The sequence below is a fragment of the Mustela putorius genome, unplaced genomic scaffold, assembly GCF_011764305.1.
Source record: "Mustela putorius furo isolate JIRA1106 unplaced genomic scaffold, ASM1176430v1.1 tig00004007_pilon_pilon_pilon, whole genome shotgun sequence".
NCBI lineage: Eukaryota > Metazoa > Chordata > Mammalia > Carnivora > Mustelidae > Mustela > Mustela putorius.
The window spans coordinates 14394759-14408093 of record NW_025422145.1 but is presented as its reverse complement, the minus strand read 5'-3'; the positions used below and the strand labels follow the sequence as shown (position 1 = coordinate 14408093).

Genomic DNA, 13335 nt, shown 5'->3' with positions numbered 1-13335 from the left:
CCCTGCTTGTGTTCCCTCTCTTGCCGTGTCTCTCTCAAATAAATACACTTAAAAAAAAAAACAAAAAAAACCCCCAAGACTGTCCTGTAAAGACCGCAAACATCTGAATTCCCGTGTAAAGTCAGTGCAACACCCGTCAGGATGCTGGTGACTTTGGGAGGAAACGTGGCAAATTGCTGTGAAACAGATCTTGGAAGCGCAGGGTCTTCACTAGTCACATGAGCCGCCCTGACCTCCTCCGAGGCCCCATGTGCCTCTGGCACGGCTGCGGGCAAGGCCGTGGTCCTGGGCACACCGGGGCGGTCCACACACCTTGAAATCTCGCTTCAGCGACGTCGACCTCCCCTGGGAAATTCCAGCGGCAATGACGGAGCCCGAGTGAATCATCGGCCCCTCCTGGAAGCACAGGATAGCCGCCCTCAGACAAGTGTGGCTCTGAGAGAACTAAGTGGCCTCGGGTCACCGGCAGCAAGCAGGGTTCCGTTACCTTTCCCACTGCCAGTCCGCCCACCACGGACAAGATCACGCCGGACACTTTGATCACGAGGGTCTAAACACAAAGGAAGGCATGTCAAGTCTCTGAAGAAAGGCCGCGTATAGTCTGAGAGCGTGTAGCACAATCCGACCAAGTGCCCAGCTCAGAACCACGACACAAGGCAGGCACACAGGAAGGCCGCCGCACAATGGGCATCCTAGGCATGGGGCTCCGGCTGATTCTTCTCGAACCTTCAAATCTCTCATCCCGAGAAGTTGTGCACCCCTGAAAGCCGGAAGCAGCAGCTTCTGCTTCACTAGACACAGCCCAGGTGTGTTTGCTGACCCTGCACCCACCAGGGGGACCCCGCTGCATGTGGCGGGTACAAGCCCTGCTCCTCAGGCTGCCACCGCAGGTCCCCACCCCTGGGACACAGCCCAGGGCCCCGGGAGCACCCCGCCCCGGACGAGCCAAGAGAAGCCTCTGCCTGAGGCATGCCGACCCGACACCTGGAGATGGCCACGGAGGAACCACACTCCTAGATGCCCCAATCTCTTCAGAATTAGGGCGTTGTCAAGAATATTAAGCAGAACGTTAAGGAAAACTACAAAAACAGGAAAAAACTCACGGAAAGAGTACCTACCACTCCAACAGAGCTATTCTGACCTTGAGATACTAACTACCACGCAGAATATACGGACACGTTCCACACGGCTGGTGAGCCCAGCTGCCGCCCCGTTTAAGCACAAGTACATAATTTACAGTATGTAAGAGAAAATTCTAGCCCCTTCTGAAGCAGGTTTACGTGAAATGCACACCCACGCTCATGGGCAGCACATGGAGGGTCTGGCCAAGTCCCAGAGGCGCTCGGGGACCCACCGTAGCTCCTGCCCAGCGCGGCCTCCGGGCCTCACCTTGAGCCGGACCACGTGGGGGATCTTCACCCCGTTCAGGAAGCACTTGATCTGGGGGATCCCGCTGCCAGCGGCGACCGGCTGGAAGGAGAGAGATCAGCACTGAGCAGGCCGAGCGACGGCGGTGCTACAGCCCCCACGGGTCCCAGCAGACAGGGCCACACGGTGCCCGGGACAGGACAGCTGCCCATGGAGCTGGGTTCCTCTCCTGCTTCCTCTTATTCCAGAGGCAGTGATGATGGTGGGGAACGGGGAGCAGGCCATGGGAGGGGTCGGGAATTGAGCGGAAAAGAGGCCCAGTGTCCCAGGGGTGGGGGACGGGCACTGCAGATAGGAGCTTCCGGATGCTACACTCATGGCAGGGGAGAAGCCAAGAGAGAGGCAGGCCACAGGAATGGAGGCTTCTGGGAGAAGTCCAGGAAGGGGTGCTCCCTTCCACCCAGACCAGCCCTGCTGCTGAGGCCCCGCCGCCTTCTGCTTTGCCAGAACACGGAATGTCTGCACCAGAGGCCCTGCCAGTGTAGCCGCGTGGACCTTGCTGGTACAGGCTTCAGGGTTCCCTCCCACAGGAGCCCCCTGGCAGCCGTACCTCCACAAAGGCGACGATTGCAGAGCCCACGAGCACGAACGCAGAGTTCAGCGTGGCCCACAGCAAAAGGGAGAAGGAAAGCCCGCCCCTCTCCGTGAACTTGTCGATATCTGGTGCTCATCAAGGACGACTGGCAGCTTCACCCTTGGCCTGCCCGCTGCCCTCCTGGGCCCGTAGCACCACCCTGGCCCCCGATGCCCCCACGCAGCCACGCCTCCCCCGTGAGGATGGCAAACGTGCCTGGCAGGGAGGCCTCAACGCTAACCGGCTCAGAGCTGCACAACCCCACCCGGTGGAGCCCGCGCCGCCTTCTCTGCCAGGGACTTCGGACAAAGGATACTGTCCTTGACGACCTTGTACTTCAAGCCAGCCACGTTCTCTACCACGATGTCAATGAAGCAGGCCACGAGGCCCGTGAGGATTCCAATCATGGCACAGATGACCCAGCGCTTCATCTCTACCGTCCGGAAGGCCTGCGGGGAGGGCAACCATCAGAAACAGGCACGGTGCGGGCACCTCCACCACAGGCCCCTCTGGACATGGTGCGTCCAGCCCCAGGGGTTCTGCAGGCCACCACCAGTGCAATGCGTGCGGGACCCCGCATCCAGGGAAGGCAGCCTCTGGTCAACATCTCAGAGGCGGTGGACCTTCCCCACCAGTTCACAGTCAGTGGCTGATAGCCCAGGCACCCAGCTGACGACTGCCTGTCCTCCTCCATCACACCCACCTAACACACCCACTCCCATCCCTGTCCCTAGGCGTCTCTGGCTCCAGGACACAAACCAGGATCGGAGGCTGGAGGACCCCAGAGGGGGTGGGAGGGGGCTGCACCCAGGCCAGGGGGCAGCACGAGGGCAGCTGAGAGCAGGGTGCATGGTGAGGACACCAGCGCAGACTCACCGTGTGGTTGATGCGCCTCTCCTCCTCCAGGAACAGCTGGTTCTCACTGTTGTCGTAGTCCAAGCTCTGCAGGAAGGCACACAAGACACACAGCTGTCCCCGGTGCTCCTGGGTCATGGGGCAGAAGGGGGAGGGGCGAGGGGGCGAGGGTCTGCATGGGGTAGGGGCGGCGAGGGAGAAGGCCCACCTCGTACTTGAGGGACAACAGCTTCTCGTTGTGCGGGATCTCCTTGGGGAAAGGGTGAGGGGGGTCCGTCTCCTGCAGAAGGAAGAAGCAGAGCCGCACACTTGACAACCAGCATATGCAGGAACAGAGCAAGGAAAAGGGGGTGGGGCACATGTCTGTGTGTCCCACGAAGCCAGGAGGCTGCAAGTGCAGGCCCATGCCCTGCGGCACCACGGGCAGGTCAGGATCATCCCAGCTACACACCAGAACTCAAGTGACATGGTGTTTGTGAAACTGTGGGAAACATGTTCCTGGTCTGTGTCCCAGGTGCTGCCCCCACGTCTGAAATCCTGTGGCCTCTCTAGAGGGTGTTCTCTATGCGCTCAGGGACCGGTGGGGGCTGCCAGCCAGAGAGATCAAGGCTGACCAGAGGGCAGATTCTCAGCTCCACACCCTGACCCGTGACCTCTGCAGAGGGGGAGGGGCTGAGACTGAGCCTATCACCCACGACTGAGGAGCCCATCAGCCCCGAGGCCCCCTAAGAATGGAAGGGGTATGGGAGCCTCCAGGCACATAGGGGTGCCGGCAGGGGGCAGGGCCTGGAAGCCCTGTGCTCCTTCCACACCCCGCCCGCCCTGTGGGTGTCTTCCTTCTGCTGTTCCCGGGTCCTGTCCTTGACAATGAACCAGTTTCCCTGAGTTCTGTGAGCCGTTCTAGCAAATTATGGCTGGACAAGGAGGTCTGGAACCCTGACTTATAGCTGGTGACAGCCTGGACATGGGGGCGGTCTCGTGGGACCCGGCCGGCAGCCTGGGGAGGGGGTCTGCACTCATGCCTGGCAGATGGTGTCAGAACTGAGTTAAGCTGTAGGACACCCAGCTGCTGTCTGCAGAGGACGGGAGAGCGAATTGCTAAGGAAACCCACACGTTCAGCATCTGCAGTGTGGTACTCACAACCCTCAACACTGCTGCGACAGGATAAAGGACAAAGTCCTCACGATCATCTCAACAGACTCAGAAAAATGATCTAACAAATATCTAACACTCCTTCAAGACAAGAATACGTAACAGAGTAAGAACAGAAAGAATCTCCTCAGCCTGATCAGGGTGTCCAGGAAAACCCCACGGCGAGCGTCCCAGTCAACGGTGAGAGACAGAAGCTTCTCCCCTCAGATCAGGAACACGACAAGGACACCTGCCCGGGCCCCGCCTGCTCCATATGGCCCTGGAGCTCCGACCATGGCAGGGAGGCAAGAAGAGATAACAGGCATCCAGAGCAGAAAGGAAGAAATGAAACTCACTATTGGTAGATGACATGACCTCGCATACACAAAATCCCCAAAAATACGCTAAGAAATTATCAGAATAACGTGCTCAAAAAGACTGCAGGACAGAAGGCTGGTGCGCAAACCCACGGGCTTCTCCACACGCCTGCAAGCACAGCCAGGAAGGAAATCCAGAGAACTGCAGTGACAAAAGCAGCGAGAATAAAATAACTGAAGTGTATTCCCCAGATACACTCGACGAAGGAACACATGTACACTGACAACCACAGAGCGCTGCCGGGAGGAGTGGGAGGCAAGAATGAACGGAAGGATGCCGCGTCCTTCTGTCAGGAGACTGGGAGTGAAGCCGCGGCGGGCAGCCCTGAAACTACATGGAAATGCACAGGGTCTCGAGCAGCCAAAACGACCCTAAAAAAGGAGAACAGGGGCACCTGGGGGGTTCAGCCGGTGAAGCGTCTGTGTTCAGCTCAAGTCATGATCCCGGGGTCCTGAGATCAAGCCCTGTGTCGGGCTCCTTGCCCAGCAGGGAGTCTGCTTCTCCCTCTGCCTGCCACTCCCCCTGCTTGTGCTCATGCACTCTCTCAAAATAAGTAAATAAAATCTTACAGAAAAGGCAAAAGGAAAACAAAGCTGGAGGACTCTCACTTCCTAGTTTCAAAACTCACCACAAAAGACCTAGTCCTCCAGAGGGCATGGCCCGGGGACAAGGACAGACACGGGCATCAGTGCAAGAGAAGCAGAGCCCCGAGAGAAACCCTCGTGTTCATGGCCAACTGGTTCTCTAAGACGGTGCCTAGATGACTCATTAGGAAAGACTGGTTTTTCAGAGAGAGGGTCCTGAGAGTCCAGACACCCACACGCGAATGAGCTCGTACCTTTTTTCTCCACTGAACACAAGATCGGTGAAAAATGAATGGATCAAAGGTCTAAAGTCAGAGAACTCTCAGAAGAAAACAGAAAATCTTTATGATCTTGGGCTAGGCAGTGGCTTCTTCAACACGACGCCAACAGCACGGCACCAACAACACAACAGACAACTTGACGTACTTACAATCAAAGCTTTTGTGGGGCACCTGGGAGCCACAGTCAAAGGCTGAGTGTCCTACTCTTGATTTCGGCTCAGGTCATGATCCCAGGGTCGTGGGATCAAGCCCTGTGTCAGGCTCTGCGATGGGCCTGGAACCCGCTCCAGATTCCATCTCCCTCTCCCTCTCCCCTACTGCACCTTCCCACTCTCTAAAAAATAAAATAAAATAGGCTCTGTGCTTTCAAAAACACTGTCAGAAAGCGAGAAGACACCCTAAGACGGGGTCTGCAGATTTCGTACCTGACCAACAACACGCGTCTAATATACAAAGAGTTCTTGTAACCCAACGACAAAAATACAAACAACGCGATTAGAGTGGCACAGGATGTGAAGAGATGTTGCTGCAAAGAAGACATACACGTGGCCACCAGCGCAGGAAAGATCAGCTGGCCGTCACTGGCCATCAGAGGGGGGGAAGGTCAGAACCGCAAAACCCTGGGGAGGAAGTCAAGTGCAAGGCTGGAGAACAGGGCAGGCTCAAGAAACATTCCCTGCCAGCTACCACACAGCTTGGCACGGGGGCAGGAGAAGAGGACAAAGGTCCAAAGGTCCCTATCTAAAGGTCCCTGACCCTTGAGATCCCTGTCCCCAGAGCCCACCTCCTGCCCACTCAGGGCTCCTGTCCCACACGTGCTGCCGGCTCCTCTGGCCTTGCTTCCTCCATTTGCATAGGACAGGCTCAGGGCAACCTCCTGCATGCACTTACCCCATCTCTGCTCATGTAGATCAGCCTCAGGGGACACAGACCCTCAGAGCCAACTTCCTTGGTTGCCCAGGCTCTGGGGGCCCGCCCACGGTCTGCTCATCATTTTGTCCCCCAGCTCTGCAGAGACTGCCCACACCTGCCCTCCCACTCTGCACGGAACTGTCCACACCTGCCTCCTCGCTCCGGACAGAGCTGCCTGTACCTGTCCCCGAGCTCTACACTGCCTTGCTTGCTGTCCATCGCTTTCCTGTTTGCTGTTTACCCCTGCACTCTGCTCGGCACCTCCACAAGAGCGGGCCGTGACCTTCCTGGGGGTGGGCAGGGGCTGAGAGCTGCAGGGTGGAGCGAATCCACTATTCACCGGGTCGAGCAGCTCATCGTCTAGCTCCACGTTGCTCATCTGTCCAACCCGGAAGAATGCTGAACGTGGCGACTGGAAGAGAGATTGCAGGTGCTCGGCCGCAGGTCATGTGACCAGTGCTGGACCCCAGACAAGTCCAGACTCTGCATGAGCCCAGGCCTTCTTTTCCCCACAGGGCCCCCTATTACCTTGGCCTAAGACACGGCTGAAACGGCAGACACCTGCCAACCCTGGGGATGAGATCGGAAGGTCGCCCACGCCCAGGTTCCCCCACCCAAGCCACTTCCCGAGTCCCCTCATCATGAGACTGAGGGGCTCTGGCAGGCAGGGAGCTGTCCCCGGCTTCCAGGCAGGCCCTCCAGACACACAGCCACACTCCTGTCAGTCCCCGGGGACAGACAGGCAGGCACTTGACTGTCCTCACATGCACCGCATGGCAGAGGCCTGGGAAGCAGAACACAGGCGCCCGGCAGGTGTGCGTTGCCGTGAAACCTGTTTCGATTGGGGTCGGTACATCCCAGATGCTGCATGGAAGCCCGACCCGGGGTTCCTCGGCAGCGCAGGTGGAACTGGCTGCCCCGTCATTTACCCTGCGGCCCTCCATGACCGCGACACCCACACCAGCCCCCGGAACCACAGCCCCATGGGTTCAGCCGGGAGCAGATGACCCTCCTCCTGCCACACCAGCAGCTCAGCAGTCAGCTCACCCTGCACCCCATAGCGCCGGTCTCCCTGCTGGACCCCTCACGTGGGAACAGGAGCCCCGTGACGGCAGCACTTGCATCCCCGTGTGTCGCTGCACGTGTTCTTGCCTGACCTCTCGCCGCGCCTGACGTACCAACTGCCCAAGCAGGGCGCTGCAGTATGCACAGTCCGCAGGCTCGGGCTGCACATGCTTGCCCCACCAGGGGGCCTTCTGAGCCGCGTGTGCACGCGGGCATCGCCATGCTCCCCGCGCACAGATGGGCGCCCTTCACACATGCATACCGAGAGCCAGCAACCGGGGGTGGCGGAGAGAAACCCATTTCTCTTTAAGAACACCGACAGTGTCCCCAAACCGCTGACTCCAGGAGAACTATCCCTGCTGGCCACCGTGCCGGCCCCGCAAGGAACCCCCGTTCTCAAGCTGGCTGCCACCTCCGCTCCACTGACAGGACATGTGTGAGCAGGAAGGGGTCTGGGCCACCACCCAGCCCGCAGCTTAGCCACAGCAACACCAAATGCACATCCCCGGGGATATGTCTGTACACACAGACCGGCCAGCCAGACGGGGTGCACAGATGGACAGACCCCACTGAGCAAGGCCAGGCCACGTGGACAGTGTGATGGGATCCACACCCCGAACCGGCAGACGGAGCCGTAGAGAAAGGCTGTTTGGTCACTTCCAACGCCCCCACCAGTGACCAGGAAAGAAGCTCGGTTGCATGGGACCGTCACCCCTCCGCAACAAGGGACCCAAAGTCAGGACCCATCACACATCTCCTCTCGCCTCTGCAGTTTCCAAGAGCCACGCGGCAGCCTTGGGAGAGGTGTGACAAGAACGGTCAGGTCAGGGGATGCCTGTCCCCTGTCAGTCAACGAAGCATCTGCCTTCCACTCAGGTCATGATCCCAGGGTCCTGGGATCGAGTCCCACACAGGGCTCCCTACCTGCAGCCTGCTTCTTCCTCTGTCCCTGCTCTCTTTTTCTCACTAACAAATAAAATCTTCCAAAAGAAAAAAAAAACGAACAGTCTAGTCAGCACAGACTTACTGGCTCAGGGGATACAGGCCCTTAGCCCCTGACCAGAGGATGCCAGCAGGGCAGGGGGGCACCCCAGGAGGGCATGCCTCGACTGGGAGGTGGCGGCCCTTCCCTTCTCCCCCCCGCCCCCGCTTCTCTCTTTGGGCTGTACGTGCATCTTCCAGAAAATATCTTTTGTGGTGAAGCAAGCTGATTTAGAGCTCAGTGATCTCCTCGAAGTGTCTGTGTCTTCCCCTTGAACACAGGTTAGATCACGTACCAGCTCCTCAAACTACAACACGTACAAGAGGCCAGACAGAGGCTCTGGGGACTGATGCCGAGGAAAAGTGGCCAATCCCACAAATTACACACTGAGCAGCCGCACTGACCCGACCTCAAAACGTCGGGCCCGGGGGAATGGGAGCAGGTTGGGTGCGGGAGGGGCGACCTAGAGGCAGGACAAGAGAGCTCCGTGCCCACGCCTGCGCTCTGCACGCTGACCATGGTAGCACGGATGCAGACACAAGGTCAAGGGCAGAGGGTGCCCACGTGCCCATGCTGACGTCCCAGTGTCCACTCGGTGCTACCGTTTTGTGGGCCGGAAGCCATGGAGGAACCTGGGGAAGGCGCATAGGCCCTCTCTGTGTGGCCTTGTCAACTTCCTGCAAATCCACGCTTATCTGTAAACATTAAAAAACGGGATGGCCACAGCAAACTGAGAAACTTCTGTGTGTCACGGGAGACAACAGAGTGGAAGGAAAGGCAGCCCGCATGACGGGAGAACGTACTACAGATCGCGCACCCGAAAGGAGTTAACACCTGCCTCACGTCAGGAACTGAAGTCAACAAAACAACCTGGTAAGAAACAGTGGGGGGAAAAAAAGAAAAGAAAAGAAAAGAAACAGTGGGCAGAGGACCTGAAGACACGTCTCCAACGGTGACACACGCACAGCCAATAAGCACATGAAAACACACTTGACACCAGCAGCCGAACCACAAGGACATGCTGCCCCCAGCGCAGCGTGAGCCAGGGAGGGGGCCGGAAGCACGCTGGGTGGGTGCACGGCGGCACAGCAGCTGTGGAGAGCAGTGTGGGACGACCACGTGCCCCAGTGATCCGACCCCTGGCATGTCCTCAAAGACACGGGATGACCACGTGACCCAGGGATCCAACCCCTGGACATGGGAACCCATGTGACTCACATCAGCCAAGGGCTGGAAACGACACCAGCGTCCCCTGACAGATGAGTGGGAAAACTGGCCAGGGCCCACCCGGGCAGCAGAAGGTCGCAGGGCCTTGAAAAGGAAGGAAATTCTGCAACCTGCTACCACGGGGAACAGGGACGAATCTCGGGCACATTATGTTGAAGAAAGCCGCCTGTCACAAAAAGACACACATGCCACAGTGTGAGACTTCTAAAACAGTCAGGTTTACAGAGAGGGAAAGCAGAAGGGTGGGCCCCAGGGCCTGGGTAGGGGCGGGTGCTGGGTGTTTCATGGGGACAGTTTCAGTTGTGCAAGGCGGCCCAGTTCCCCAGGGAGCTGGCGGGACAGTTACACAACAGCATGCAGGCCTCTGAGTGCAGGGAGCTGTGCGCTGGTCATGGCGGTGAATTCTGTTGTATGTTCTCACTCACAGTAAAACCAAGTTTACAAACAATCCCAAGGCCATGACCTGTCCCGCTGGACTGGTGTGTGTTCCCGCAGCCGCCAGGCTCCACGCTCAGCACGGAGGACACGGGGCTCCAGCAGCCACAGGCTTCCAGGCTAAGCACACAGACGCCCATGAACAGGGTAACTGCAAACGTGAGGAAGCCTGTGAGGTCAGGCTGATGAGGAGGCCTGCAGGCTGAACCCCATCCCAGTGAGGAGAAGGACTGCGCTGGGGGGGGGGGCGCAGTCCCAGGACCCTCAGTCTAAGCCTGGGCCCAGTCCTGTCCCTCAGCTCTCACTGACCCCGCACAGGTGAAACCAAAGGCAGGAGGGACACAGACCTGGGCAGCCCTCAGGCAGCCCACCCCAACCCTACCAGCGAGGCCATGGGTGGGCAGAGAGCGAGGAGGGACCTCCAGGAGGAGCTGAGCCCGGTGCTAAGAGCCACCTCGGAGGAAGATGGGGTGCTCGCTTACTGCAGAGCACAGCTCGAGGGGCCAGTGAGGACGACAGATGAGCCACCCATGAGCGCCGCCTCTGCTGCCCCTGGCACTCCAGGCTGCGGTCTGGGGCCCCAGCTGTATGGGCAGGACACAGAAGTAAGCCAGTTCCCAAAGAAGCTGGATCCTTAGAACGGATTCTAAACCTGAGAGTCCTATCCCCACCCCGTGCTGCCAAGTGTCTCAGGAGGAGCTTCCCGAAGCCGTGGGCCCTGGAAATGTCCCACAGTCACCAACTCCACGGCTATCCCACCCTCCGCCTCCGGAGCGTCTGTTTCTGCCTGAGAATTCCCTGCAGAAGCTCTGGAAATGCTCCGCTTCCCGCTGCCCACACACATGACAATGACTTGCTGGCTGACCTCACTCTCTCCCAGCGGCTGGATGGCAGTGACGCTCTGGTAACTCACCATGACCCCCTGCTCCAGCATGTTGGGCCCAGGGGCCTGACAAAGGGAAGAGCAGCCCACAGGGGCCTCTGAACAGCTGCTCCGGGGCAGGTGGAGGCTTAGCTCAGGGCGGCCAGGTCTCTCCTGCCCAGGGCCATGCTTCTCCCCGTGGGGCACTCAGCAGCCTGCCAGGCAGCCACACGGCACATGCCTCCCCAAGCAACAGCTTCAGGAGGCTGGCCGGCTCTGCTGTGCCCACGCCACCACCATCCCACTCTGGGTGTCGGGCAAGAAACCCCAAAGGGCCGGGAGGTGGCCAAGATGAGCTCCCACGTCAGAGTCACTAGGACGTGTCCATAGGATGGTTGTTGGTCCGGGGTGTCCTTTTGGTTCCAATGGCCCCCGACTGGCAGCACCTCACAGGCCACTGTCTGCCGCAGAGCTAGGGTGCCCCCGAGCCCAACTCTGAACTTGCCCTGCGAGCCCAGAGCACACCTTCCCCACAAGAAAGCTGGCATCAAGGAATCCCATCAGCTGCCAGTGGGGTCACCTGGTGAGCAATAACCCAAAGACCGTCACTTTCGTGCTGTCTCCGGTACTAATCCACGGAGTGGCCACCATCCACCAGCCGGGACGGGCACTGCTCAGAGCGGCACACACACTTCACCTTCCTGCAGGGGGTCACCCTGAGGCAGCAGAGGCCGCGGGGCTTGCCTCCTGGGGTGCGTAGCGGTTTCCCCCTTGCCATCAGTCTGAATGATCCCTGAAGACTGAAATCTCCAGCTTCCTGCAGGACTCCCCCTGAGAGAAAGCTGGATTCAAAGCCAAGAGCTGTCCCCTACAGGTCTGACCTACCTCTCTCCCCGCTCCGATCTACTTTCCAAACTCACAGAGGATCCCATGGACGCTCTCCATTCTTTCCCACCTGTCGGACTGCCTGTGCGTCTTGCACTCAAGACTGGACCCCGATGGTACCTCTCCTGCCCTTGGGGCCCCTCAGTCTTCACAGAGCACCAGGCATGCTTCTCCACGAGCCTGCAGCCAGTAGGAAGGAAGCTGCTTTTGCACCTCTGTTCTGGGTAAATTGCAGGAAGCCAGGCACACAGTATGTGCATAGTAATTCTTTTTCAGTTGTTTAAGAGAAGCTAGTCAGGTGTTACTAAACACAAATGCGCAATAGTTTGCAAACAGTTTTTAACGATTTTTTTTAAGAGTTCAAAAGACTCTTCTTAAAAAAAAAAAAAAAAGCCAACTCCTTTGGTCAACTTGCAAAGTGGGAAACACACGTTCAGTCCTGAGATAAACCCAAATTCCACCTCAATGTTTCTAGCGCTTTCCCTGTCGACTCTTAAAGCCAGTTTCACGATTCCCTTTCATAGACCCTAGGCTACTTTCTTTTAGAAGGAAAAAATAACAAAGCACCCTTAAGGCCCTCCCCTCCAAATTAGCCATTTCAGGTCACTTCTCATGTAGATAACAGAGGGCATTTCCAAACAAGATGCCACTCAAAGAGTAGACCTGCACTTTCACGCTCATGCATTTCCAAGGGAGGGAGGCAACCTGGGGATAAGCCCTACAGAAACGGCCTGACGTTTGCCTCCTTCCCGCTTTTTGAGGACTGTTCCAATGGTTAATGGACAGAGAAGAAAAAAGGAACAAGAATAACAACCAAAAGCAGAGTAAGACCGAGCGACAAAGAGAAACAGCTCATTAACTCAAAATGAACACAACACCCGTGCACGCTTGCAAAGCCGCAACCCGAGTCACCGAGCGGCGCAACCGCTCTGACCTGTTGCTTAGAGCGCGGGTCTGCACGCTCTCCTGTCGCGTAACTGGTGAGGAAACCGCGGTGGAGACACCCACCACCCCTAAGATCGCCCCGCACGGACGCGTGCAGAGAAGGGGCCCGCAGAGCGCCGCACTACCGAGAGCAGCCGGCGGCCGGCAGCTCGTGCGCGCTCGGAGCACAGGGTCACGGTGAGCTCGGCCTGCTCCTCGAGCCCCGCAGCCACCCGGCCCCGAGCTTCCTCCCTTCCGGGACCCCAGAGCCCCAGGGCCTCGATTCCGAGGCCAGCGCTGCCACGTGCGGAAGACGACCCCGGGCCCATTCCCGCGCCCGACCGCGGCACATCCCCTCCTCTTCACCGGGTGGCGATCGGAGCACCGACGCGCCGGTCAGCACCGGCCAGGCACAAGGCCACCGGCGAGGGAGCCACCCTCCGCATGCCAGAGCCGCTGACCCCCGAGTGCGAGCGGCGCGGAGGGCCTGGTCCACGCCCGCCACGGCGAGGCCGGCTCCCGGCGCGGGGAGACTGAGGCGCGGGCCCGGGGCTCTCCCGGCGGACCGGCCTCACCTGACGGGCGGCCGCCGGCCCGGCCCCGTTCAAGAGCGGCGTGCTCTCCCCGGCCGGCGCCCCGGGCCGCGCCGTCCTCCGCAGCAGCGGCGCCGCCTCGTCGTCGTCCAGGTCGCGGCCGGACCACGACACCTTCTTAGACACGTTAGCCATGGTCCGCGGCAGACGGCCCGGCCGGGGAAGCGCGGCGACCGGGTGTTTGTTCTCGTGACCCGCGCCGCGCCCACGTGACCCGC

General features: G+C 59.1%; 1 protein-coding gene across 2 annotated transcripts in view; it reads right to left on the bottom strand.

Moving 5' to 3' along the window:
* Positions 1-13335, bottom strand: part of CLCN7 (chloride voltage-gated channel 7) — a 22299-nt gene extending 8964 nt beyond the window's left edge. The window contains exons 1-9 of one of the 2 annotated variants that reach the window (XM_004750794.3): positions 13100-13335; positions 6485-6556; positions 3066-3137; positions 2879-2944; positions 2319-2451; positions 1979-2088; positions 1390-1470; positions 488-550; positions 313-396 (exon numbers count right to left, since the gene is read on the bottom strand). In XM_004750794.3, the coding sequence (XP_004750851.2) occupies positions 313-396; positions 488-550; positions 1390-1470; positions 1979-2088; positions 2319-2451; positions 2879-2944; positions 3066-3137; positions 6485-6556; positions 13100-13252 (834 nt within the window). In that variant the 5' untranslated portion in view covers positions 13253-13335. The remainder of the gene's footprint in view (positions 1-312; positions 397-487; positions 551-1389; positions 1471-1978; positions 2089-2318; positions 2452-2878; positions 2945-3065; positions 3138-6484; positions 6557-13099) is intronic. The other variant, XM_004750796.3, reaches the window with a different exon arrangement.